General features: G+C 41.7%; 1 protein-coding gene across 1 annotated transcript in view; it reads right to left on the bottom strand.

Annotated features, from left to right (window-relative positions):
• SH3PX1 (sorting nexin 33-like protein SH3PX1) overlaps positions 1-26,577 on the bottom strand; it is a gene marked incomplete at its 3' end in the record, with an annotated part of 294,611 nt that overhangs the window by 260,481 nt on the left and 7,553 nt on the right. Inside the window, exon 2 of the mRNA XM_090380950.1 lies at positions 2,436-2,522. Coding sequence (XP_090237076.1) covers positions 2,436-2,522 — 87 coding nt within the window. The remainder of the gene's footprint in view (positions 1-2,435; positions 2,523-26,577) is intronic.

Below are 26,577 nucleotides of genomic sequence, written 5' to 3' on the forward strand. Positions count from 1 at the left end.
GCAATTTGCCTCCAATGCCACACTGCTCCAATTTGTGCAGCAGTCTTCCATGTGCAACAGTATCAAAAGCCTTTCTAAGATCCAAATATATAATATCAAAGTTATTCCCTGCATCCAGTTCTTTTGTGACTACATCATAGTATCCAATCAAATTGGTCAGGCAAGACCTGCCCTTAACAAATCCATGCTGCGTCTGAGCTATAACTGAATTCTTGTCTAGATGATCCTGCAGTGCTTCTTTAACCAGTGCCTCCATTAATTTACCTGGAACAGAAGTTAAACTAACAGGTCTATAATTACTTGTGTCAGCCTTTGATCCTCCTTTGTGAATTGGGGTTACATTTGCACATCTCCAGTCTATGGGTACCTCCCCTGAGTCCAAAGAAGCTCTCATAATTATGGCTAGGGGTTTGCATACTTCCTTTGCTGCCTCCTTTAATATAACTGGATAGATCCCATCCACCCCAGGTGCCTTTTTTATGTTTATCCTCAACAATCTCTCCTCCACTTCCCTCTCAGTTATTACAAAATCATCCAGCTCACTGCCAATGTTTACTTTACCTACATCATTCTCCTTCCTGAATAACTCCTCATGCGTGAATGTAGATGCAAAATACTCGTTTAGATTGTTAGCCACCTGAGCAGGATCCTCAACTGTTGAACCATCAATATCCAGTGGACCAATCTGATTCATCCCTTTCCTTCTCGAGTTCAAGTATGTAAAGAACTCCTTTCTGTTTTTCTTTGCATCCTTTGCCAAGGATTTTTCGTAGTCTGCCTTTGCCTGCCTAATCTCCTTTGTGACTTGGTTACAGACCAACTTATATCTATCATAGGCTTCCATGTCACCCATTAATTTGTATGTATCCCATGCATTTTTCTTCTCTGCCACATGTCTCATTAGTCCATCTGACAACCATTTAGGCCTAAACCTTGAACAATATTTCTTAGTTGGTATGTAAAGCCTGGTAGCCACCAAGATTAGTTCCTTGAATGCTTCCCATTTTGAGTTTACTGTTGGTAACATCATCAGTTGGTCCCACTGTATATAATTTAAATACTGTCTCAGACCATCATAGTCGCCTTTACGAAAACAAAAACCCTTCCCTTTACCTCTGATGGTAGTTACCTCCTTGAGTAAATCCCACTTCAACACACTGTGATCACTGCCACCTAGTGGTTCATTTATCTGCAGGTTCTTAATGCATGAAGAATCACTACTGATAATCAGATCAAGAGTATTGCTCCCTCTTGTTGCCTCACGAACATGCTGATGTAGAAAACAATCATCCAATAAATCCACAAAAGCCTTGCTAGTGTGCGAGTGACCAACCCACAAGTAATTTATAATTACTTATGTAGTTGGCTATGTACAGAAATGATGCAAATGCACTAACTTGTACATTAGTTAAACTATTTACATGGCCTGAGGCTTTAGGCCTAAACTATACTGTCATCTAAATTACTCCACACCATCAGGCATCTCTCATATTGTGGATTTATACTTCGCAACTGGGTTGTCATCATTGCAACACCAGGGTACCTGCCAACTTATTCGCGGTAGTGCAATATCATGGCATCTCATTGTGAAGGTATTCACAATATGAAATATACTTAATGATGCCAATTTATAACAACTTATGTAGTTGGCTATGTACAGAAATGATGCAAATGCTCTAACTTGTACATTAAATAAAGAAGATTGTTTTTTTTTTTATTTATTTATTTATTTCAGCATGAATTCAATGTTTAATGCAGTCAGTCCCACTGAGAAATAATTACAAAGTAGGTGCACTGGTGTAGTGCACATACCAATGGTGAGAGATCAATTTTTTCCTAAAATATACTTCTCTCAAATTTTAACACAAATAATGATGCACAAAAATCAAAAAATAAAGGAACACAAAAATTATTTACATGGTTGCTAAAGTTTACCAATGCACACAACTGATTGTTAAAAGAAGCACAGGACTGATATTACTGCATACACTGTACCTAGTGAACTAATCCCCATGAACACAGCAGTCTATCATATACCAACAAAAACCACACAACTGGTGATACATGTGACATGTATATACTTAACTCATTTTTGCTCAAGCCCAACCAATGGATAGTTCTGATATACTTAATGATGTTATGTTGCAGAATTTCTCAATGCAACCAGGAAGGAGACATCTTGGCACCCTCTCCATTTTATCTGTCAGTTTAAAGGATGTCCATAAATTTTTATTTTATTCCATTTCTAAGGGCAGTTCAAATGAGTGACTTATGAACTTATCCGAATTCTTCAGATTGTTCTGTTTCACAGATGAGGCAAGTTACCATTAAAATTATGATAAAACGGATAAAAAATAAATACACTGAATATTAATTACTAAGAAATAGTAAACAAATATTATGAAAAACAGAAAAGTTTGCAAAAATATCTTTACCTGCCTTGTAACTGTTAGGATTTCATTTGTCCAAATGCTCAATTCCCCTGTACCTGGCTGGGCTTCAAAATCATAAAGTGCTCGTACCTGCAAAAAAAAATAAATAAACAAACATAAAAAATACAGGAAACTTGGAAGTTATGTAAATGGTAGTTAAAAATAGAAAACAGAAATTTTTTTTTAATGGACTTCGTAAATACAAATGATTATTCGAACCTATTAATATAATACCAAATTTCAGGGAAGAATCACATAAAATAAAAATAACAATAAAAAGACAAAGGATACAGTTAATATTAAACTTAACTAATGCAATTTTACTTTTTAACATTAAAAAGTACAATTACAGACAATAAGTACAAGTACTGTATTGGTCAAAGTAAAAGGAAGCCTAACACTTTTGCAGCACAAGCATAAAAAAAACTACCTAGATGTTCTTCTCTTCCATCAGATCAAGCATGCCTTTCAGTTTTCCTCAGACATCTGCCACTACAACCCATGCAAGTATCTAACTAATTTTTTTTTTTTTTTTGTACAGAAATTGCATGCAAAAAAACTGTCAGGTTACCCACCACCATCTTTGCAACTATTTGGCTTTTTGCTTGAGGAGAATCAAAATACTAAACACTGTTTAGAGTTTCAGTTTACTTGTTTTTCTTCCAATAGTTAAATAAACATCAACGTTCTTATCCTAGTTATTTTTGAAAGATTTATTATTGTTTTCAAAGAGTAAAGGCGATTATATGATATGCAATATTTTCTACAGATGGAAGACGTGGTTTCAAATTTATTGGTGCAGTAAAACACACCAAATTTGAACTAAAATTTGAAATAAACCTGAAAAACAGAAGTAAATAATATTTATATAAATAATAACTATAAATATATGCATATGTACACATTTGAAATTTCAAACACTTAGTAGTCATTTAAATTGGGATATTACAGAGAATAATAGCTTGATGTTTCTATTTTATGTGTAAAATATTTCTTTGCAGATTTCAACAGAATTAATAGTTCTTTTGAATATAAAAAGGGTAAAACATATAGTGTTTTAAAAATTTTAATTTTTTATTAAAACTTAAAAAAAATACATATAATAACTACTGTAAACTATTAAAAAAGATGAAATTCTGGCTGAAATACTATTAAGCAGAATTCAAAAAGATGAAAACATTTTCAAAAAATTAAAGAGAAAAGTTTGGCACCCTTCAGGTGCCTCTTTCTGCCAGTTTCCTTGTAGAAAAATGTAACTATTCTACTCTTATTTAAAGAAAGTTTTTTAGTTTTCTTAGCCCGTTCAAAATCTAGGTTTGATTGATTAATAACTGCTTTACAATTGTTGCAAGCTTTTTTTTTCAACAAACGGAACCCAACGATGGTGCAACCCAATATAAGAGGATCTGCGATTTCTGCTGTGCAGCAACACACCGACCTGGGCGTTATTTTTGACCAGAAGCTCTCCTTTATACCACACAGACCACCTGCAAAAAAAAATTCTGTCGACTCCGGTGGATGCTTAAGCAACAACTTATGCAGGTCCATGACCAGGCTGTTGGGTGCAGGTATATTAAGACGTGTGTCTATCCGGTCATTCTTTATGGAGCAGAAGTCTGGACCTCAACTGCCGCAACGCATCTAAGACGGATTTTTACGGGCGAATTTTGGCTATTGAAGTGGGCCATATGGAAATTCCGACTTCCCCCTGCACGAAGGACCACCCAGATGGCAGCATCTCTAAACATCAGACTTCTTCCTGCCATTATCCATGAGAGAAGACTCGTCTTTTCTGTAAAAATGATGGTTGGCATTATTTCGCACCCAGACTTCTGGGCCAACTGCGGTTGGAGGATCCCAGTCCCAAGCCTTCGGGCCAATCCAGTCCTCCAGGCCACCCCAAACCGGTTAAAGTTATCCGATCGCTTCATACCCGTTCAAATGCTGCAGTACGTATACTCCTTGGATGGCGACCTCTACAAGGTCGCATTGGATAAAAAATACAGGCAGAACTTACTCCAGCGACTTCCTTCTCAGGACCATGTCACAGGGCATTAGAACCTGCTCCCAAGGACCTGTCCATCACTCCCATGGATCCCTCACTACATTGCTCCCACTCTCTGCGCCTGCTCAGATGACTCCAACACTGTAAGAGGACTGCTCCCTGGAGGATAAATTAGCATGATAACATGCTGTTGTGTATTTACGTTCATATGTAAATTTTCCATTTGCTTTCATTTCATTACACTTGTATAATTAGTAATAAGATTATTTTTTCCCCTATCTCATCCTTGTTTATTGCAAGGTATTAGCCTTTGTAACCTTTATATTATACTTTTACCTTGTATTAACCTTTACTGTAAACCCCTGGCTTGTAGCCGTGAAGGGTATTGTGTACGGCATATGCATTTTGTATGCAATAAAGATTTCTTCTTCTTCTTCTTCTTTCCGCATCCTCCGTATTTGGTGGTCACGGCCTCGAACCCCGGTCCAATCAAGAAGTGTGTGCTATGCACGGCTGCTCCTGCCCACCTGGCTACGGAGGCTCCCAGAGCACAAAGTAGCAGGAATGCTGTGACTCAGAGAAAGAACCAAAGGGGACGATTCTCAGCCTAACAAAATGTGCAATGTTTGCCAATCTTTCTGAACCAAGACATAATACAGCCAAGGGGGGGAGAGGATATCTATGGGTGTGAAGAAATTAGGTACCACTTCATCTTTCTGATGGGCATTTCAGAGTTTGAGGAGTAAGGTAGATGCCCTTGAAATAAATGAAATGGCAGGGCCAATCATGCTCTCAGCCACCCAACTCAAACCCAGAGCTCACACTTGTGCATCAGGCAACAAGTGTGAGCAGCAATCTCCAAGGCATAATGCACAAGTTCCAAAACAAGACCAGGTTAGGTCTACCAGAGGCAAAAGTAGATGACATTGTGGAGCAGATATCATATTTTAATGGCAAAAAAGGTACATTGGCACTAATAATATTAATAGTAGGAGGTCTGAGAAATTACTTAACAAGTACAGGGCAACGATGAGAAAAAGCTGCAAGTTAGGAATGAATTTGCAAATGTGCAATTCTGCCCAGATATGATAGCAGGGAGTACACGTTGAGAGGCTTGTCAATCAATTTTGGCCTGGAGAGAGAGAGAGAGAGAGAGAGAAAATGTGAAATGATCATGGGGTAGAATTTTTCTGAGCGTGATCTGCTTGTTAATAGGAGAGATTATTTTTACAGTGATGGGATACACTTAAATTGAAGGAGGTGCAAAAATATTTCCTGTTACTATCGAGCAATGTGACAGGCAGGTCCGAAGACCGCTAGCTTGGAGGAATAAAGACTAATAGATTAACTACAACTGCAGGCAGAGGTGATTCTTGTACTGCTTCTATTGGAAAATGCAGCAGCCTGGAAAGCAAGGTATCAGATATCCTGTCCTAAGAGACTGCTTCTACAGGGATGGGATACACTTAAATAGAAAGGGTGCAAGAATATTTGCTGATGCTATCGAGGCAGTGTTAGGTGGGTGGAAAACCATTAGATTGGGGGAATACAAGGACTAATAGATTAACAGTAGCCACTGTCAGAGGTGAAAGTGATTCTTGCACTGCTTCTATTGGAATGAGTAGCAGCCTGGAAAACAAGATGCAGGGTATTTTAGAGACTGCTGGGAGTTAGTATTAGTAACGGCCGCATGGTGCAAGAAAGCCTATGGCTTATGCTCCACTAGCCAAAAAAAAAAAAAAAAAAAAAAAAAAACAATGATAAAAAAAAATAATAATAAATAAATAAATAACTAAATAATAATAATTAATAAAAATTATTAATTTTTATATAATATAAAAGTTATTGCAGTACAAGTAAACACATGGGTTGTGTTAGGGTAGCTAAGAATAGAAACAGGTGCATGTATACTTGCATGTACACCAATGCTAGGAGTTTGATAAATAAATTTGATGAATTTGAGGTATTGCTCAAAACATCAAAGGCAATATTGTTGGAATATTAGAGACGTAGTGTCACACAGATATAAGGAATGCAGAACTGGAATTTGGGGAGTACGATGTGTACAGAAAGGACAGACAGGATAGGAAGGGAGGAGGGGTTATGCTATTAGTTAAGAACCACAAAATTCAAGGAAGTGAAGCCAGTCAACATCGCTGGACAGTGCAGTGTCGAGTCAGTTTGGTGTGACATAAGCATTGGGAGATCAAAATTGAGAATAGGAGTGTGCTGTAGGCCTAATGACTCTGATGAGTATAATAATAAACTGTACAGAGAAATAGAGTGGGCCAGTAAACCAGAGTGTCTTATAATGGGGGATTTTAATTTCCCAGATATTGACTGGAATTTGTGGGTTGGTAACTCACACACTAGCAAGGCTTTGTGGATTTATTGGATGATTGTTTTCTACATCAGCATGTTCGGGAGGCAACTAGAGGGAGGAATACTTTTGATCTGATTATCAGTAGTGATTCTTCATGCATTAAGAATCTGCAGATAAAGGAACCAATAGGTGGCAGTGATCACAGTGTGCTGAAGTGGGATTTACTCGAAGAGGTAACTACCATCAGGAGTAAAGGGAAGAGTTTTTGCTTTCGTAAAGGCGACTAAGATGGTCTGAGACAGTATTTAAATTCTATAAAGTGGGACCAACTGATGATGTTACCAACAGCAAATTCAAATTGGGAAGCATTCAAAGAATTTATCTTGGAAGCTATTAGGCTTTACATACCAACTAAGAAATATTGTTCAAGGTTTAGGCCTAAATGGAGGTCAGATGAACTATTGAGACATATGGCAGAGAAGAAAAATGCATGGGAAACATATAAATTAATGGGTGACATGGAAGCCAATGATAGATATAAGCTGGTCTGTAACCAAGTCACAAAGGAGATTAGGCAGGCAAAGGCAGATTATGAGAAATCCTTGGCAAAGGATGCAAAGAAAAACAACAAAGAGTTCTTTACCTATGTAAACTCTAGAAGGAAAGGGTTTAATCAGATTGGTCCACTTGATATTGATGGTTCAAAAGTTGATGATCCTGCTCAGGTAGCTAACAAACTAAACGAGTATTTTACATCTACATTCACACACGAGGAGTTATTCAGGAACGAGGAATGCCAGAGGTGAAGTAAACTCTGGCAGTGAGATAGATGATTTTGTAATAACTGAGAGGAAAGTGGAGGAGAAATTGTTGAGAATAAACATAAAAAAGGCACCCGGGGTGGATGGGATCTATCCAGTTATATTAAAGGAGACAGCAAAGGAAGTAAGCAAACCTTAGCCATAATTATGAGAGCTTCGTTGGACTCAGAGGGGGTACTCATAGACTGGAGAAGTGCAAATGTGACCCCATTTCACAAAGGAGGATCAAAGGCTGACACAAGTAATTATAGACCTGTGAGTTTAACTTCAGTTCCAGGAAAATTAATGGAGGCACTGGTTAAAGAAACACTGCAGGATCATCTAGACAAGACTTCAGTTATAGCTCGGACACAGCATGGTTTTGTTAAGGGAAAGTCTTGCCTGACCAATTTGATTGGATACTATAATGCAGTCACAAAAGAACTGGATGCAGGGAATAACTTTGATATTATATATTTGGATCTTAGAAAGGCTTTTGATACTGTTGCACATGGAAGACTGCTGCACAAATTGGAGCAGTGTGGCACTGGAGGCAAATTGCTGCTATGGATAAAGGGATGGTTGAGGTAGAGAAGACAGAGAGTGGTAATCAATGGACACAGCTCATCGTGGACTAATGTTATTAGTGGAGTCCCTCAGGGTTCAGTGTTGGGTCCATTGGTGTTTTCTGTATTTATAAATAATACTGATGATGGTATATCAAGCTTAATGTTTAAGTTTGCAGACGATACAAAGGTTGGCAGGGTTGTTAAGGACACTACTGACAGTATGCTGCTGCTGCTGCAACAGGATCTGGAAAGGTTCAGCAGATGGGCTGAGAGGTGGCAAATGAAGTTTAACATTGACAAATGTAAAGTACTACATATGGGAAACAGTAACCTCAGAGTAACGTATCAACTCTGTGGTACTACACTGACATTGGTAGAGAATGAAAAGGACCTGGGGTAATAGTGCAGGCAGATATGAAGTTTTCTGAGCAGTGCAGATGGGCTACAAGAGTAGCTCATGGTGTTTTATCAATGATATACATAAATTTTTCTAACAGGGATAAGGAGGTGATTATTCCCTTGTACCACAGAGTTGATACGTTACTCTGGGGTTACTGTTTCCCATATGTAGTACTTTACATTTGTCAATGTTAAACTTCATTTGCCACCTCTCAGCCCATCTGCTCAACCTTTCCAGATCCTGTTGCAGCAGCAGCAGCAATGGTCAGGACACACCTTGAATACTGTATACAGGTCTGGAGGCCTCATTTCAGGAAGGATGTAGAGCTGCTGGAACGAGTACAGAGAAGGGCAACAAGATTAGTGAATGGAACAAAGGGTTGCTCTTACGAAGAAAGGCTTACGTTTTGCAAATTACAGTGTCTGGAGTCTAGGCACCGGCGAGATGATCTGATAGAGGTGTATAAAGTGTTGAATGGTTTGAGCATGCTCAATGCTGATGGGATTCTTCCTCTTGTTCAGAATAATCACCTGAGAGGGCATAAATTCGAATTGAGGAAAGACAGATGTAGGATAGACGTGCGGAAATTTGCCTTTAGCCAGCGGGTGGTTGGTTGGTGGAACAGACTTCCATCCCTTGTGGGAGGTTGATAGCCTAAATAAGTTTAAGGCTCAGCTGGACAGGTATTTTGAACGAAAGGAGGGGTGAAATGGGAGTGTTTTTTTTTTTTTTTTTTTTTTGGCTGATGCTGCAAAAGCTTACTTTCTTGCATCATATGCCTCTACTAATGCTAATATTTCAGGAATCATGGAACCAGTGAATACATAGTAGTATGTTTAAGAACATTCGCATTTGCATGTACACTAAAGATAGGAGCATTGTAAATAAATTGTATGTATTTGAAGTACATGCAGTATGCTAAGAGAGGCAACTCTTTTTGCCTCTCTTAACATGCTGCATGTACTTCAAATACATACAATTGTATTGCATGTACTAACATGCTGCAGGAAGCAATACTCTTAATCTGGTTATCAGGAATGATTCTTTGTGCATTAAGAATCTGCAGGCAAAAGACTCACTGGATGACAGCGACCATAAAGACTAATAGATTAACTACAACTGCAGACAGAGGTTTTGGTTTGGTTTGGGTTTTATTGGTGCATCAGCAACTGAGGCTATAATGCGCCAAATACTGGTCATATGTAAAAAGTTAAAACATTCAGTGACCTAAGTAGTTAGGCCACCATGTCCAGATGTATAATAACAAAGATATAAAAAATAAACCAATAAAGACGTAACAATAACATAAATTTTAAATACAATTAAAAACTTTTATTGATTTAAAATAGCTAAAAACAGCAGACACGTTGTCATTGTCGGATAAAATCTGACTGAGTGTATAAGGCTCAGTCAGATGATTAAAAGCGGTAAAACGAGTGCTGCTAAAATCTGGACAGTCAATTAAAAGGTGTCTGATCGTTAAAATTGTGCCACAGGACACACACACACACACACACAGGAGGGTCATCAGGCCTCAGCAAAAACGGATGAGTTAAATGACTGTGTCCTATGCGGGTCCGGGCGAGAACAACTTCCTCCTTACGATTCCTGCGCAGACTAGACTGCCACGGTTCAATTACAGGCTTTATATGATATAAATTTTTTCACAGTCTGTCTATTCCACGAGTCCTGCCATTGGGAGTGTATGTTTTGGTGTATTATTTGCCTGTAGTCTGTATAGGGGACTGACAGGCAGCGGTTATTATTGGGAATTGCTGATTTGGGTGCGGCATCAGCCAAATCATTTCCCCTAATCCCAATGTGGCTGGGAATCCAGCAGAAGCGGATATCATATTCACGTCCAAGGAGGAAGTAAATCTTCTGCTGAATACTAGACAGAACTGGATGAGGATTATATCTCACAGATATTAAAGCCTGTAACATGCTCAGAGAGTCGGAGTATAAAATGAACCATTGGTATTGGCATTCACTAATGTGATCCAAGGCTAACTCTATAGCGTGCAGCTCTGCAGTAAATATGCTGCATTCAGAGGCAATCTGCTCCGATGTAGTGATGTCTGTAAAGACAGCAGCAGATCCCACATATGATTCTGACTTCGAACCGTCTGTGTAAACTGGTGCGAAGTCGGAATATTCAGTTTGGTGTGCTGAATGAAGCTGCAGGTAGACAGATGATGGAGTGTCCGACTTTCCCCAATTTCTAAGAGATAAGTCACATGCCGGGACATGAGCATGCCAGGATGGAAAGGGTTGCTTTGGTGTTTGGGCAACCTTGTCTACCTTGATATTAAGTTGTTTGAGTAGCTCTTGGAGACGAATACCAAAAGGATGATTGGCAGTCTTACGGGTTGTATAAATTTTCCCATCGTGGCTCAAAAACGAATGGCCACGTAGGATGGTCTGGCAGGGATTTCAGTTTTAAAGCGTACTTTAAAGACAACTGCTTACGTCGAAGCGATAACGGTGGTTCGTTTGCTTCGACGTATAAGCTCTGGACAGGAGATGTGCGATATGCTCCAGTAGCAATACGTAGGGCCTGATGATGGACGGGGTCCAGCCATCGAAGGACACTGTCTCTGGCTGAGGAATATACCTGGGACCCATAATCTAGTTTGGATCGCACAAGTGCACGGTAAAGCCGAAGAAGGGTGCATCGGTCTGCTCCCCAAGATGTAGAGGAGAGCGAGCGGAGAATATTAAGCCCATGTGTGCACTTTGTGCGGAGCTGACGGATATGATCCAGAAAAGTCAGCTTCTTGTCAAATATGAGTCCCAAGAATTTTGTGTCAGCTGCTACTGGAATAGCATTTTGTCCGAGCCTTAATTCAGGTTCAGGATGAAGATTACGCTTCTGACAAAAGTGTATGCAAACGGTCTTCTCCGGCGAGAACTATCGATGGCTTTCTGCAGTTGCCTTTCAATAACCCTCATGTTGCATGACTGACAAAAAATGCTAAAGTCATCAACATAGAGGGCACTGTTTACAGGTGGAGGAAGTTGTTCTGTGATTGAATTTATTTTGATGGCGAAAAGCGTGACACTTAATACTGATCCTTGTGGTACACCCTCCTCTTGGCTGAAGGAACGAGAGAGTGAGGATCCCACAGGAACCTGGAAAGATCGATTGGCTAAAAGGTTTTGAATAAAAAAGGGGAGACGCCCTTTAAGTCCTAGGCTATGTAAATCTTTTAAAATGCCAAATCTCCAAGTTGTGTCATATGCTTTCTCCATGTCAAAGAACACTGACACCAAGTGTTCGCGTTTTAGGAAAGCATCCCGGATGGATGTTTCGAGTCTAATAAGATGGTCCAAAGTGGACTGGTTCCTTCGGAAGAAGCACTGGATGTTGGAGAGAAGGTCATTTGATTCTAAGTACCATATTAAACGAGAATTAACCATTCTCTCCAGGATTTTGCATAGACAGAGCTAGTCAGAGCAATAGGACGATAATTGGTACTGACTTTTGGATCCTTTCCTGGCTTAGCAAAGGCAAGAACGATTGCCTTGCGCCAGGAATCCGGAAACTGCCCTTCAATAAAGATTCTGTTATATAGAAAGAGCAGATAATCCATAGATTTTGGTGAAAGATGCTTAATCATTTCATAATGGATGCCATCTGGTCCAACAGCACTTGCTTTGGAAAGAGCGAGGGCTCTTTTCAGTTCCTGAATAGTGAAATCCTCGTTGTAGGGATAAATGCTCTTAGATTTAAAGTTAAGTGACTGTTTTTCGATTTTATATTTCGGGACCAGGAACTCTGGGGAATACGAAGATGTTGCAGAGATGTTGGAGAATGTTTCCCCAAGAGAATTGGCTATTGCAGTTGGATCTGCAATAGCGCATCCATTATAATCTAGGATTGAAGAAGGGTGGGATGTATATTTTCCCTTCATTTTCCGGATTTTATCCCAGACTACCTTAGAGTTGGTAGATTGGTTAATAGATGTTGTAAAACGGATCCACGATTCCTTTTGACTCTGACGGCGTATATATCGTGCTTTGGCTCGTGCACGTTTAAAGGCTATAAGGTTGGTCGTGGTAGGATATCGGCGGAATATCCCCCACGCTTTGTTTTGAGCCTTTTTTGCTGCTGTGCATTGTGAATTCCACCAAGGTTTGGGAAATGGTGGAAACCGGGCAGATGTTTTTGGAACAGCATTCGCAGCTGCTCGGACAATAATTTCTGTGATGTACGTAACTGCATCATTGATGGCTCCCGACTGACTGTGCTAAGATCAAAATTTGCCTGATATTGGAAGGCAGTCCAGTCAGCCTGATCAATCTTCCACCGTGGTAACCTGAAGGGAAGACATTGTCTCCCACTGTGTAACAAGGTTATCACAGGGAAGTGATCACTTCCGTATGGATTCTCCTCCACTTCCCAAGTGAGTGAAGGGAGTAGAGAAGGGGAGCAGATAGAGTGATCAATGGCAGAAAAAGTACGGGTAGGCATGTGGAAGAAGGTGTTTGTTCCAGTATTTAGAAGGGAAAGGTCATTGTCATTTAGCATAAGCTCTATGACTCGTCCCCTTCCATTGATGTTAGCACTACCCCACAGGGTGTTATGTCCATTAAAATCCCAGAGAAGTAAGAAAGGGGGAGGCATCTGCGTTAGAAGATCATCAAGGTCTTCCTGGGAGATGTCAGTCCCAGGTGGCAAATAGATACAGCAGACCATTAATAAAAAAATTCACCGTAAGGCGAATTGCAACAGCTTCTATGCTAGTTGTAATTAGCAAGGGCTGCACTGGGGTCTGGTTACCCACAAGGATAGCCACTCCCCCATGAGCAGGACCATCCGCAATTCTATCCTTATGAAAAATTGTGATGTTATGCATTGTGGGATCATCATTTGCCTTTAGATAAGTTTCCTGCAAGCAAAAGCAAACTGGCTCGTGCTTTTGCAGGAGGGCCTTGATGTCATCAGTATTTCGCCGGAATCCAAGACAATTCCATTGTAGGAATTTAGCCATTATTTTGGCTTGGTGGGTCCATCAGGCGGCTTCCGAGGTGCTGAGGGCTTACTTTTGTCAGTCTTGGGTTTATCTTTTTTGGGGAAGAATGGATGCTGTCCCGTGTCCATTTCTTCCTCCGCAAAGAGTTCCAAGACTGAATCTTCGGGTACCTCCTTCTGCTCGACATCCATATTTTCTTGGGTACTGGGGTGGACTTCCCCTTTCTTATTCTTTTCTTTCATAATTACCTTTGTTACTTGTGGAGCATTAGGAGGTACTGATATAGGAGTGGCAGCTGATTGGTTTTTCTGTGCAGGTTTTTGAGAACTTAGGAGATAACGCGCGATGGGAGTGAAAGACTCCTTTGGAGGAATGGTCATGTCCGTCTGAGTTCCGACAGAACATCTCCCTGCTACCTTCTGGGCGTACGTAGGTTTGTTGGTATTCAGGGGTTTCACCGATTTCCTTGCCTCTTGGTATGATATATTTAGCTCTGCCTTCAGCCGTTGAATTTCTTTTTCTTCTTTCCACCTCTGGAATGCTCGTGAGTAGGCCGGGTGTTCGCCTTCACAGTTAATACAGGTGGGTTTTGCGGCTGAAGATGCTGTTGTTTCGTGGTCCTTTGCACCACATCGAGCGCATGCAAGGGCTCCACGGCAGGCCATTTGAGAGTGTCCATACTTCTGGCATTTAAAACACCGTAAAGGGTTCGGAACATATGGACGCACTGAACAATTGATGTATCCAGCTTTAATCTCATCAGGAGGTTTAGGAGAGTTAAAAGTCAGGATAACGCTCCTGGTTTTAACAAGTTTTCCATCCCTTCGCGCAGTAATTCTCTTGACGGCAATAACTCCCTGTGGTTTTAATTCGGAGCAAATTTCCTCCTCGGTTACGTCGAGAAGGTCCCACTCCGAAATGACACCTCTCGATGAATTGAGTGTTCTGTGTGAGTCACTGTTATAGGTATTCCTCCGATTGATGTTGTTTGGAGTAGATGTTCCGATTGCCTGTCATTTTTAGTTTCAATTAAAAGGTCTCCAGAACGAAGCCTCTTAACTGATTTGGGTGAACCTGCTAACCCATCTAACCCTTTTTGAATAAAAAAGGGCGACATTTTACCAATCGGTGTTTCATTGGTAGAATGCATGATTAAGAACCTTGGAACAGGCCCTGATGGCAATTCGGTTCGCTGCCTCTTTTTAGCAATAATGCTATCTGTTTCTTTGTCATTGATTTCGGATAGGGACCGGGTTGGGGCCCCTGAAGAAATAGGTTTATCAGGATTCATAGAAATTTTATTTGGTTCAGTGCCCGGGCTCCCCACCCACCACGGAGCCCAAGGGGACGCCCACTACCCGGCATGAAATAAATGCGCTCGGGAGTGGAACGCCAGGGCTACCCAGACACCATACCCGCACCGCCGCCAGCCTGAATCCTGTCCCTCGGACCATGAGGGTAGGGGCGTGGCATTGACACGGTTGACCCTCACAGGAGAGCCTACTAGCCGATTGACCCGAGCCGGGCCTTCCAGGACCTCCCGTCTTGTCGAAGCAGGGGCCAAACTGGTGTATTGAAGCTGGGCCCCTCAACCACCAGGATCCCCCTTTCTGAATTTCCACAGGTCGCAGCGCACGGCAAACACGCCGGATTCCATTGATGTAAGCCTGGAACCTGGGCTGTGGGTCCCAGTGATGCTAGTCTGGAAGTCCAGCAGCGTCACTGGGAGGTCCCCTCACCACGTACAGGTGCCCACGTCGAGGGGCAGACAGAGGTAATTTTGAGTAAGTGATTCTTGTACTATTTATATTGGAAAATGCAGCAGCCTGGAAGGCAAGGTATCAGATATTTCAGGAATCGTGGAACCAGTGAATACATAGGATGTGTAAGAACTTTCGCACTTACATTTGCATGTACACTAAAGATAGGAGCATTGTAAATAAATTGTATGTATTTGAAGTACATGCAGCATGTTAAGAGAGGCAACAAGAGGAACTTAATCTGGTTATCAGCAATGATTCTTCGTGCATTAAGAATCTGCAGGTAAAAGACCCACTGGATCACAGCAATCATAATGTACTAATATGAAATTTAATTAGACATAACTACTATCAAATGCAAAGGAATGGCTTTTGCTTTCGAAAAGGTGACTACAGAGGTCTGAGACAGTTTTTAAAATGTGTGCAACGGGATCAACTGATGGTGTTACCAACAGCAAATTCTAAATGGGAAGTAATCAAAGAAGCTACTAGGCTTTTTATACCAACAAAGAAATACCATTCAAGACTTATACCTAACAGAATGTCAGAAGAACTATTGAGACACTGGGCAGAAAATTAAAGTGCATGGGATGCATATAAATTATCAGGTGATACAGAAATCCATGGTATATATAAATTACAGCCATTCCCCGATTAAAGGAAGGGTTGCGTTCCGCAGAACACTAGCAAGTTGAATTTCCCTAAATAAGCATTTAGGAAAATTCCACACTTGCAACTATGCACGCTGAATTTGGTAGAAGCAAAAATGAAATGTTCGATGAACATATAAATAGAATTATTCAATTTTTTTTTTATCTCATGCACAGGAAAAATTACAAAAGTGCACAAATTTACAAAAATTTCAAAATAAAAAAATTACAAAAAGAGAGAGGAGACAGGCATAACGTCAGCAAGTTTTACCTTTCGAGCATCATTGCCAGAATTAATTCTTCAGCTGATAAGCACACTGCTGCAGAAGTTGAGGGCTGTGGAGATTATCACAAAATTTCTCTTTTTTTTTTTTTTTTGTGGAGATTACCACAAAATTTCTCTGCAGCTGAAGAATCAGCACTGGCAACTTCACCACATACTTTAATGTTTTCGAAACCAGCATGAAGCTTGAACCTATTGCCTTATACAAGGGGGTAAGGATTCCATCCTTATCCCCTTGTATAAGGCAATGGTCAGGCCACACCTTGAGTACTGTATACAGGTCTGGAGGCCTCATTTTAAGAAGGATGTAGAGCTGTTGAAATGAGTACAGAGAAGGACAACAAGATTAGTGAATGGAACAAAGGGTTGCTCTTACAAAGAAAGGCTTTAAGTTTTGCAAATTTCAAAGTCCAGAGACTAGGCACCTGCGAGGTGATCTGACTGAGGTGTATAAAGCCTTGAATGGTTTGAGCATGGCCAATGCTGATGGGTTTCTTCCTCTTGCTCAGAATAATCGCCTGAGAGTGCATAAATTCAAACTGAGGAAAGACGGTTGTAGGACAGATGTCCCGTTAAGAAGGATCCCCAGGAAAGAATCCCATTACAATCCATTCAAAACCTTAATCAGATCACCTTGCAGGTGCCTGGTCTCCAAATGCTATAATTTAAAGGACGGAGCCTTTCTTGGTAAGAGCACCACTTTGTTCTGCTCGCCAATCTCATTTTCTTTCTCTGTGCTCATTCAGCAGCTCTCCATCCTTCCTAAAATGAGGCCTCCAGACCTGTAGCAGTACTCAAGATTTGGTTTGACCAAATCTTGAGTACTGCATACAGGTACAATGGAACACTTACTTATACAATGGAATAACCACCTCCTTGTCCCTGCTATTAAAATTCCTGAATATCATTGAGTACTTCATAGCTGAATATTGAATATCAGAGTACTTCATAGGTGACTGCACAATTATACCCAAATCTTTTTCATTTTCCACTACCCTGAGTGTAGTACCACACAATTGGTATGTTGCTCTGGGGTTACTGCTACCCATAGGCAGTACTTTGCATTTATCAATGTTAAAATTCAGTTGCCATTTATCAGGCCATCTGCGTAACGTTTCCAGATCCTGTTGCAGTAGCATACATTAACCACCCTGCCAACCTTTGTATCATCTGCAAACTTGGACATTAAGCCTGATATGCCTTCATCAATATCACTGATAAATACAGAAAACAATGAGCCCAAAACTGAACCCTGGGGTGGGTACTCCACCAATTTGCACAGCAGTCTTTTATGTGTAACAGTATCAAAAGCTTTCCTGAAATCCAAGTATATGGTATCAAAATTATTATTTGCATCCAGTTCCTTTCTGACCACATCATTAAACAATTCTTTGTATTACTTCTTGCCCTAGAGAAGACCAAGTGTATTCACACATGGATCTTAAAGTGGAAAAGAAAAGAATCATTCAGGAGAAATATACATTTTAGCAAATGAAATGGCAGGAGTCAAGTAAGGGTAGGCAATCCCAGAGGCTCACATCTGGTGGGTATGGGCTTGGCACACCCAGGGTCCTGAGCTGAATATCATCATTCTTCTCTTTCTTGGTGATTCCCTTCTACTTTTCTCTCTCTCTCTCTCTCTCTCTCTCTCTCTCTCTCTCTCTCTCTCTCTCTCTCTCTCTCTCAGGGTAATTCTGAAATTTTTTTTTTGGCTGGTGCAGCATAAGCCTCAGGCTTCCTTGCACCATATGGCTAATAATAATATTAATAATCATTTCTCTTTATTCATAAGGCAGAAATGATAAACCCAAAAAGGAAGCCCTGGTTGCAATTCGGATTGGATGCAACGTTTCTAGTAACAGGGCATGGACTAGATTATAAGTCAGCACAGTTAGGATTAAGGGAATTGGGATTGTGCTCATGCAGAGTTATTGACACTTCAGAACAATGTTTGACTGTGTTCATTAAGTAGATATAAGAGCAAACTTGGAAAGATCATTTGGAATACTTCTTCTTCTTCTTTGGTCCTTAGCTGGCAGCTGGGGGAGGCGGTTGGCCACGCAACCAGTATGCTGCTGTAGGTGCCGCAGGGTTTCGGACTTGCTCTGTGATGTTCTTCCATACCTTACGATCCATGGCTTCAGTCCTGGCCTGGTTAAGGTCGAGACGTCGGCTCTTCAAGTCATCTTCCACTTGCTTGGCCCACGTTTTCCTAGGCGCGGTCCGTTGGATGCTCCATTGGGTGGGTCGTTGTCTCCAAAGGAGTGTGGATGGTATTCTGTTCGTGCCCATTCTACATACGTGGCCAAACCATCTGAGCCTTCGCTTCTGGATTTGGTCGGCAATGGTTGGTTGCTGTTGGCATCTGGCGCGGATGGTATCATTAGTGATGCGGTCGCGAAGAGAGATGCCCAAGATCTGCCGCAGGCATCGCATTTGGAATACCTCAAGTTTGTTCAAATCTAACTTGAGACAAATCCATGTTTCCGATCCGTAAAGAAGAATGGGCAGGATCAAAGTCCGGAAGAGTCGGATTTTAGTCTTTGTGGAAATATTGGTCCTCTTCCACAGACACCATTTGAGCGAGGCGAACGCAGTGGCCGCCTGTCCAATTCTGCTGTGGATTTCCATGGTGGATGCAACTTTCTTCTCCTGGACCAGCAACCCAAGGTATTTAAAGTCCTGCACTTGCTCGATCTGGACGCCTTCAAGATAGATGGTGGCTTGCGACCCATCTGTTGTCAGGGCCTTTGTCTTACCAGCATTGATCTTCAAACCGTATGGCCGGGCAATGCGGGCAATGTCGTAGAGGATGTCCGTGGCTTCAGAGTCGTTACCGGCAAGGATAGCACTATCATCAGCAAACATCAGGTCAGTCACATAGTGATCATTGTCATATTGTATGCCCTGTCTGTTTCTGAATGCTTGCCTCATAATGGCGTCGACCACGATGTTGAAAAGCAACGGGGAGGCTACATCCCCTTGGCGGACTCCAGTTTGGATGGTAAATTCCTCAGATAAATCGTTCTGGATGCGCACCTGGCTGGTTAAACCGTTGTATGCAGTTTGGAGGAGTGTGATGACTTTTCGAGGTACATGTTCAACCTCTAGTAGTTTCCATAAGGCAGGCCGGTGGACACAGTCGAAAGCAGACTTAAAGCCAATGAAAACAATGACGGTTCGCTGTCCACACCGGATCCTCTCCTCCATCAGCTGACGAATGGCAAAGATTTGATCACAGCATCCTCGCCCGGGTCTAAATCCTGCCTGTTCTTCTCGACTGGTTTGCTCGCAATGTTTTTGCAGTCTTGACTGGATGATCTTCATAAAGACCTTTCCGATGATGGAAAGGAGGCTGATGCCACGGTAGTTCTTGCAGTCCCGGTTCTCACCTTTCTTGTGGATCGGTACGATAATGGCTTTCCTCCATGTTAACGGAATTTGTTCAGTGCACCAGATGGTTTTGAGGAGTGAGTGTAGTCGGCGAAGCAGTACATCTCCCCCGGCTTTGATCGCTTCTGTGGTGACTTGGTCCACTCCTGGTGCCCTGCCATTCTTCAGGGATTGTATGGCTGCTTTCACTTCTACTGTAGGCTCAACATCGACCATGGAGACCTCAAGGGGGTCGATCGAGAGTGCTGTTGCTGGCGGTCCCTGAGGTGGGTCGTGATTATACAAAGCTTTGAAGAATTGACTCCACCGTTGCAGGCGTTCGGATGGTGATCGCACGAAGGTCCCATCAGCATTCTTGATGTTGTCACTAGTCAATTTGGTCTTTCCACTCAGACATCTGAGGGTGCGGTAGAGAGTGCGGTACTCGTTTTTGGACGCCGCCACTTCAAGATCGTCTGCCACTTGGTTCCAGTATGCTTCTCTTTCTGCTGTCATTCTTTGTCGGACTTCTCGGTTTAGCTGCCGGTACCGTTCAAAGTCGACCAACTTTGCCTGTTTCCGTTTGTCCACGAGGTCGAGGCACTCGTCTGATATCCATGGCTGCGTTCGACGTCGGGCAGGTGGACATAGGGGCTTGGCACATTCCAGGATGGCATCAGAGATCTGCTTTTCTTCTTCATTTATATCCTCGGGCACAGCCAGCATCTCGAAGCGGTTGGATAGGGCGATCTGATATGCCTGTTTGTTGGCAGCATTCATTAGCTGCCTCCAGTCCAGCTTGGCTGACCGAGATGATCTTTTTGCATGCCGTAATTTGGGCTGCACCTTAGCCCGGATGAGGTAGTGATCAGATCTGCAATCAGGTCCCCTCATGGCACGAACATCCATGAGTGATTAGCGAAATCTGGCATTGATCAAAATGTAGTTCAGGATTGCTGAGTCCTTGCCAGATGGATTTCGCCATGTAAGTTGATGTTTTTGAGGGTGCTGGAAATGGCTGTTTCCAATGATCAGGTTGTTAGATGCGGCAAAGGACAACAAACATAAGCCGTTGTCATTGATCTTCCCATGGCCAAACTTGCCCATTGTTGTTTCCCAACCAGATCTGTCCACGCCAATATGGGCATTAAAGTCCCCTGCGAGGATGATCACTTCTGTCTGCGGAATTGAATCCAGCGTATGTTGGAGCTGGTTGTAGAAGTCATTCTTGGTCGGGTCCAGGCTAGTCTCAGTTGGCGCATAGGCGGAGATAATATGGGTCTTGATGGTGCCCTTGACAGTAAGGACTGCCAGGCGGTGCGATATTGGTTGGAAAGCGATCACACTACTGGTGGCCTGAGCATCGACCATAAAGCCCACTCCTGCTTCTCGTTTCTCACCACCAGAGTAGAATAGCATAACCGCTTCATTAGGTGCTGGTGGTTGGATGATCATCGTTCCAGACCCAGTGAGTCTTAATTCGGATAATGCCGCGATTGATATCTTGCACCTAAGTAGTTCTTGGGCAATGATTTCCTTTTGTCCAACGTGGTGCCCCGTTCGAACATTCCATTCGCCAATGTTAATTGTCCTTTTTGGCGTAGTAAGCTTATTGCTGTGGCCAGTGATCCACTTCACACCAGCACCCTGGGTCCCCAGTGCTGGCGCATCGGCTACCCCGGATGCGGTAACATTGTTATAACAGCTTGTTCTGTGGCCAGTGGTCCACTTCACACCAGTACCCTGGGTCCCCAGTGCTGGCGCATCGGCTACCCCGGATGCGGTAACATTGTTGTAAGAGCTTGTTCCGAATTTCATGCGGTTTCTTGCCTAGTTTCCCCGGTTTCCCGGTTCTGGTCATTTGGAATACTGGAGAATGATTATCTAAGGGTTCCGTTTTCTGATAAGCGACTATTTAATTATTTCAATAACTTCATTAAAGAAGCGTTTTAAAGATGTGCAAGAATATCCAGATAGTAGAAGCCTGCCTCCCAGAAGCAGAGATGGAAACCGTCTTGACCAAGGTATGTGGACAAAGTCAAGATATATCTTCTTCAGCAAGGGATAAGCGGCTACATGTCATGATTGAGTTTAAAATTTTGGTTAAAATTGAATATTTTGCATGAACATTCACACATGAGGGGTTAATCAGGGAGGGGAATGCCACAGGTGTATTAAACTCTGGCAGTAAGCTAGATAATCCTGTAATAACTGAGAGTAAAGTGGAGGAGAAATTCTTGAAGTTAGACATAAGAAAGGCAACTGGGGTGGATGGAATCTATCCAGTTATATTAAAGGAGGCAGCAAAGGAAGTAAGCAAACCCTTAGCCATAATTATGAGAGCTTCTTTGGACTCAGGGAAAGTACCTATGGACTGGAGATGTGCAAATGTGACCCCAATCCACAAAAGAGGATCAAAGAGAAACACAGGACCTGTTAGTTTAACTTCTGTTCCTGGGAAATTAATGGAGGTACCAGTTAAAGAAGCATTGCAGGATCATCTAGACAAGACTTCGGTTATAGCTCAGGCACAGCATGGGTTTGTTAAGAGGAAGTCTTGTTCGATTGTATACTATGATGTAGTCACATCTATGAGGTTTGACTAATTTCATTGGATACTATGATGTATTCACAAAGGAACTGGATGCAAACAATAACTTTGATATCAAAAATTTGCATCTTAGAATGGCTTTTGATACTGTTGCACATGCAAGCCTGCTGCAAAAATTGGAGTAGTGTGGCATTGGAGGCAAATTGCTGCTATGTATAAAGGGATGGTTGAGTGGGAGAAGACAGAGTTATAATCAATGGACACTGCTCTTTGTGGACTAATGTTATTAGTGGAGTCCCTCAGGGTTCATTGTTGGATCCATTATTGTTTTCTGTATTTATAAATGATATTGATGATGGTATATCAGGCTTAATGTCCAAGTTTGCAGACGGTACAAAGGTTGGCAGGGTTGTTAATGACACTAATGACAGTACATTGCTGCAACATGATCTAAAAAAGTTGAGCAGATGGGATGAGAGGTGGCAAATGAAGTTTAACATTGACAAATGAAAAGTACTACATATGAGAAGCAGTAACCCCAGAGTAACGTATCAACTCTGTGGTTTTTTTTTTTTTTTTTTTTTATGAAAACCTCAAACACGAAAGGTATCAAAACCTATAGTACTTAGTACGGTGCATGGGTTTGTTTGTTATTTGGTTTTTAGGAGCATTAGCAACTAAGGCCATATTGCTCCGGGAATATGCGGTGGTCATTCCTTTGACCTTTCCGCATCCTCCGTATTTGGTGGTGACGGGCTCGAACCGCGGTCTAATCAAGAAGCGTGTGCTACACACTGCTGCTCCTTCCCACCTGGCTACGGAGGCGCCCCCGTGCATGGGTTGAAGGAGAAGTACGGGGGGGGGGGGTGATGCCGGAAACTTTGCTCTAGAGACTAAACATGGGTTTCACCACTTCAAGCCTCCAATAAACAAAGTGGTGGTACCACACTGATAGTGGTAGAGAATGGAAAGGACCTGGGGATAATTGTGCAGGCAGATATGAAGTTTTATGAGCAGTGCAGACGGTCTGCAAGAGTAGCTCATGGAGTCTTGTCAATGATATACAGGAATTTTTCTAGCAGGGATAAGGAGGTAATTATCCCCTTGTATAAGGCAAGGTCAGGAAACACCTTGATTTTGGAGGTCTGGAGGCCTCATTTTAAGAAGGATGTAGAGATGTTGGAATGAGTACAGAGAAGGGCAACAAGATTAGTGAACAGAACAAAGGGTTGCTCTTGTGAAGAAAGGCTTAAGTTTTGCAAATTACAGTGTCTGGAGACTAGGCACCTGCGAGGTGATCTTACTGAGGTGTATAAAGCCTTGAATGGTTTGGGCATGCTCAATGCTGATGGGATTCTTCCTCTTACTGAGAATAATCACCCATGAGGGCATAAATTCAAATTGAGCAAAGACAATTGTAGGATAGATTTGCGGAGGTTTGCCTTTAACCAGCAGGTGGTTGATAGATGGAACAAACTTCCATCTGTCGTTGTAGTTGATAGCTTGAATAGATTCAAGGCAGAACGTGACAAACATTTAGAGCGAGGGGATGGGTGAAATAAGGGTTCTTTTTTGGATGTTATATAAGCTTGCTTTCTTTCATTATGTGCCCTTGCTAATGCTAAATACATCATAGTTTACCCATAAATTTAACTGTAAAGGCATCGTTTGATTTTATCTCATACCGTGGCTACCTTCACAATGAGATACCAGGTATAGTACTACTTCGAATAAATAACACTTCTCTAGTATTTATTTATTCTCATGGGGCAACACCACTGATGCATTTCGGACCTCGTTGGCTCACTCATCGGTGGGCGGGCAGGAACCCTGATAATGCAGACATGCCATCATGGTTGGAAAGTTAACTTCGCAACCGTGATGGCAAAAATAATACTACCAGGCTACCAGCTTTGCATTATATATTTAGGCTATACTACTATGCTTGAAAGTTATAAGTTAATTATAATATATAACAAAAGTTAAGAAACACACAAAATCTAGGGAAATGCATCCAGTTGACATGGGTGCACAGTGCAATGTTGAATCAAGTTGGTGTCACATAAACACGGGGGAAACGAAATTCAGAGTGTAAGTGTGTCATTAGCATTTAGCTGAGGCATATGATGCAAGAAAGCTTGCTTAAAAAAACCCTTCCCATTTTATCCATTCGGTCACTCCAAACGTTTGTCTAGTTCAGCCTCAAATTTATTCAAACTACCAACTTTAACAACAGATGGAAGTTTGTTCCAGCAATCAACTACCCACTGGCTAAATACAAACTTCCACACATCTATTCTAAACCTTATATTCAAACCATCAATAAGATCACCTCGCGGGTGACTAGTCTCCAGATGCTGTAACTTGCAGAACTTAAGCCTCTCTTGGTAAGAGGATCCCTTCATTTCCCTCACCAATCTTGTTGCCCTTCTTTGTACACACTCAAGCAAATCTACATCCTTCCTAAAATGAGGCCTCCAGACATGTACACAGTACTCAAGGCGTGACCATTGCCTAATACAGAGGGACAATCACCTCCTTTTCCCTGCTAGCAAAATTCCTATATATATCATTGACAAAACCCCATGACTTGCCTGGCAGCCTGTCTGCATTGCTCAGAAAACTTCATATCTGACTACACAATTACTCCCAGGTCTTTTTCATTTTCTACCACCTTAAGTGTAGTACCACACAGTTGGTACATTTCTCTGGGGTTACTTCTACCCATATGCAGTACTCTGCATTTGTCAATGTTAAACTTCAGTTGCCACTTCTCAGCCCATCTGCCCAAATTTTCTAAATCCTGTAGCAGTAACACACTGCCATTACTGTCATTACAACCCTGCCAACCTTTGTATCATCTGCAAACTTTGACACTAAGCCTGATATACTTTCATCAATATCATTGATAAATATACAAAACAACAGTGGACCCAACACCGAACCCTGTGGGACTCCACTAATAAATTAGTCCATGAAGAGAAGCACCCATTGATTACCACCCTCTGTCTTCTCCCACTCAACCATCCTTTCATTCATTGTAGCAGCTTACCCTTAACACCATTCTGCTCCAATTTGTACAATAGTCTTCCATGCGCAACATTTCAAAGGCTTTCCTGAAACCCAAGTATATGATATCAAAATTATTTTTTGCATCCAGTTCCTTTTTAACCACATCATAACATCCAATCAAATCTGTAAGACAAGGCTTTCCCTTAACAAACCCATGCTGTGTCTGAATTATTGCTGTAGTCTTGTCTAGATGATCCTGCAATGCATCTTTAACCAGTGACTCCATTATTTTACCCAGAACAAAAGTTAAACTAACTGGTCTGTAATTACTCGTGTCACCCTTCGATTCCCCCTTTGTGAATTGGGGATAAATTTGCACATCTCCAGTCCGTGGGGACTTCCCTGAGTCCAACGATGCTCTCATAATTATGGCTAAGGGTTTGCTTATTTCCTTTGCTACCTCTAATATAACTGGATAGATCTCATGGTGCCTTTCTTATGTTTAACTTCAACAATTTCCCCTCCACTTTGCTCTTAGTCCACGTAGAGCATTGTCCATTTATTACCGCTCTCTGCCATCTCCCACTCAACCATTCCTTTATCAATTGCAGTAACTTGCCCTTAATGCCATACTGCTCAAATTTGTACAGCAGTCTTCCAAGTCCCTCAGGGTTCATTGTTGGATCCATTATTGTTTTCTGTATTTATAAATGATATTGATGATGGTATATCAGGCTTAATGTCCAAGTTTGCAGACGGTACAAAGGTTGGCAGGGTTGTTAATGACACTAATGACAGTACATTGCTGCAACATGATCTAAAAAAGTTGAGCAGATGGGATGAGAGGTGGCAAATGAAGTTTAACATTGACAAATGAAAAGTACTACATATGAGAAGCAGTAACCCCAGAGTAACGTATCAACTCTGTGGTTTTTTTTTTTTTTTTTTTTTTATGAAAACCTCAAACACGAAAGGTATCAAAACCTATAGTACTTAGTACGGTGCATGGGTTTGTTTGTTATTTGGTTTTTAGGAGCATTAGCAACTAAGGCCATATTGCTCCGGGAATATTATCAAAAGCTTTCCTCGAATCCAAGTATATGATATCAAAATTATCTTTTGCATCCAGTTCCTTTGTGACCACATCATAGTATCCAATCAAATTGGTCAGACAAGACTTCCCCTTAACAAACCCATGCTGTGTCTGAACTATTACTGCTGCCTTGTCTAGGTGATCCTGTGTCACCTCTTTAACCAGTGACTCCATTATTTTCCTCAGAACAGAAGTTAAACTAACAGGTCTATTATTATTTGTGTTACCCTTTGAACTCCCTTTTGTAACTGGGGATACATTTACATATCTCCAGTCCACAGGGACCTCCCCGGAATCTAATGATGCACTCATAATTATGGCTAAGGGTTTGCTTACTTCCATTGCTGCCTC

The sequence above is a fragment of the Mastigoproctus giganteus genome, chromosome 9 (genome assembly GCF_048544385.1).
Source record: "Mastigoproctus giganteus isolate SK-2022 chromosome 9, ASM4854438v1, whole genome shotgun sequence".
NCBI lineage: Eukaryota > Metazoa > Arthropoda > Arachnida > Uropygi > Thelyphonidae > Mastigoproctus > Mastigoproctus giganteus.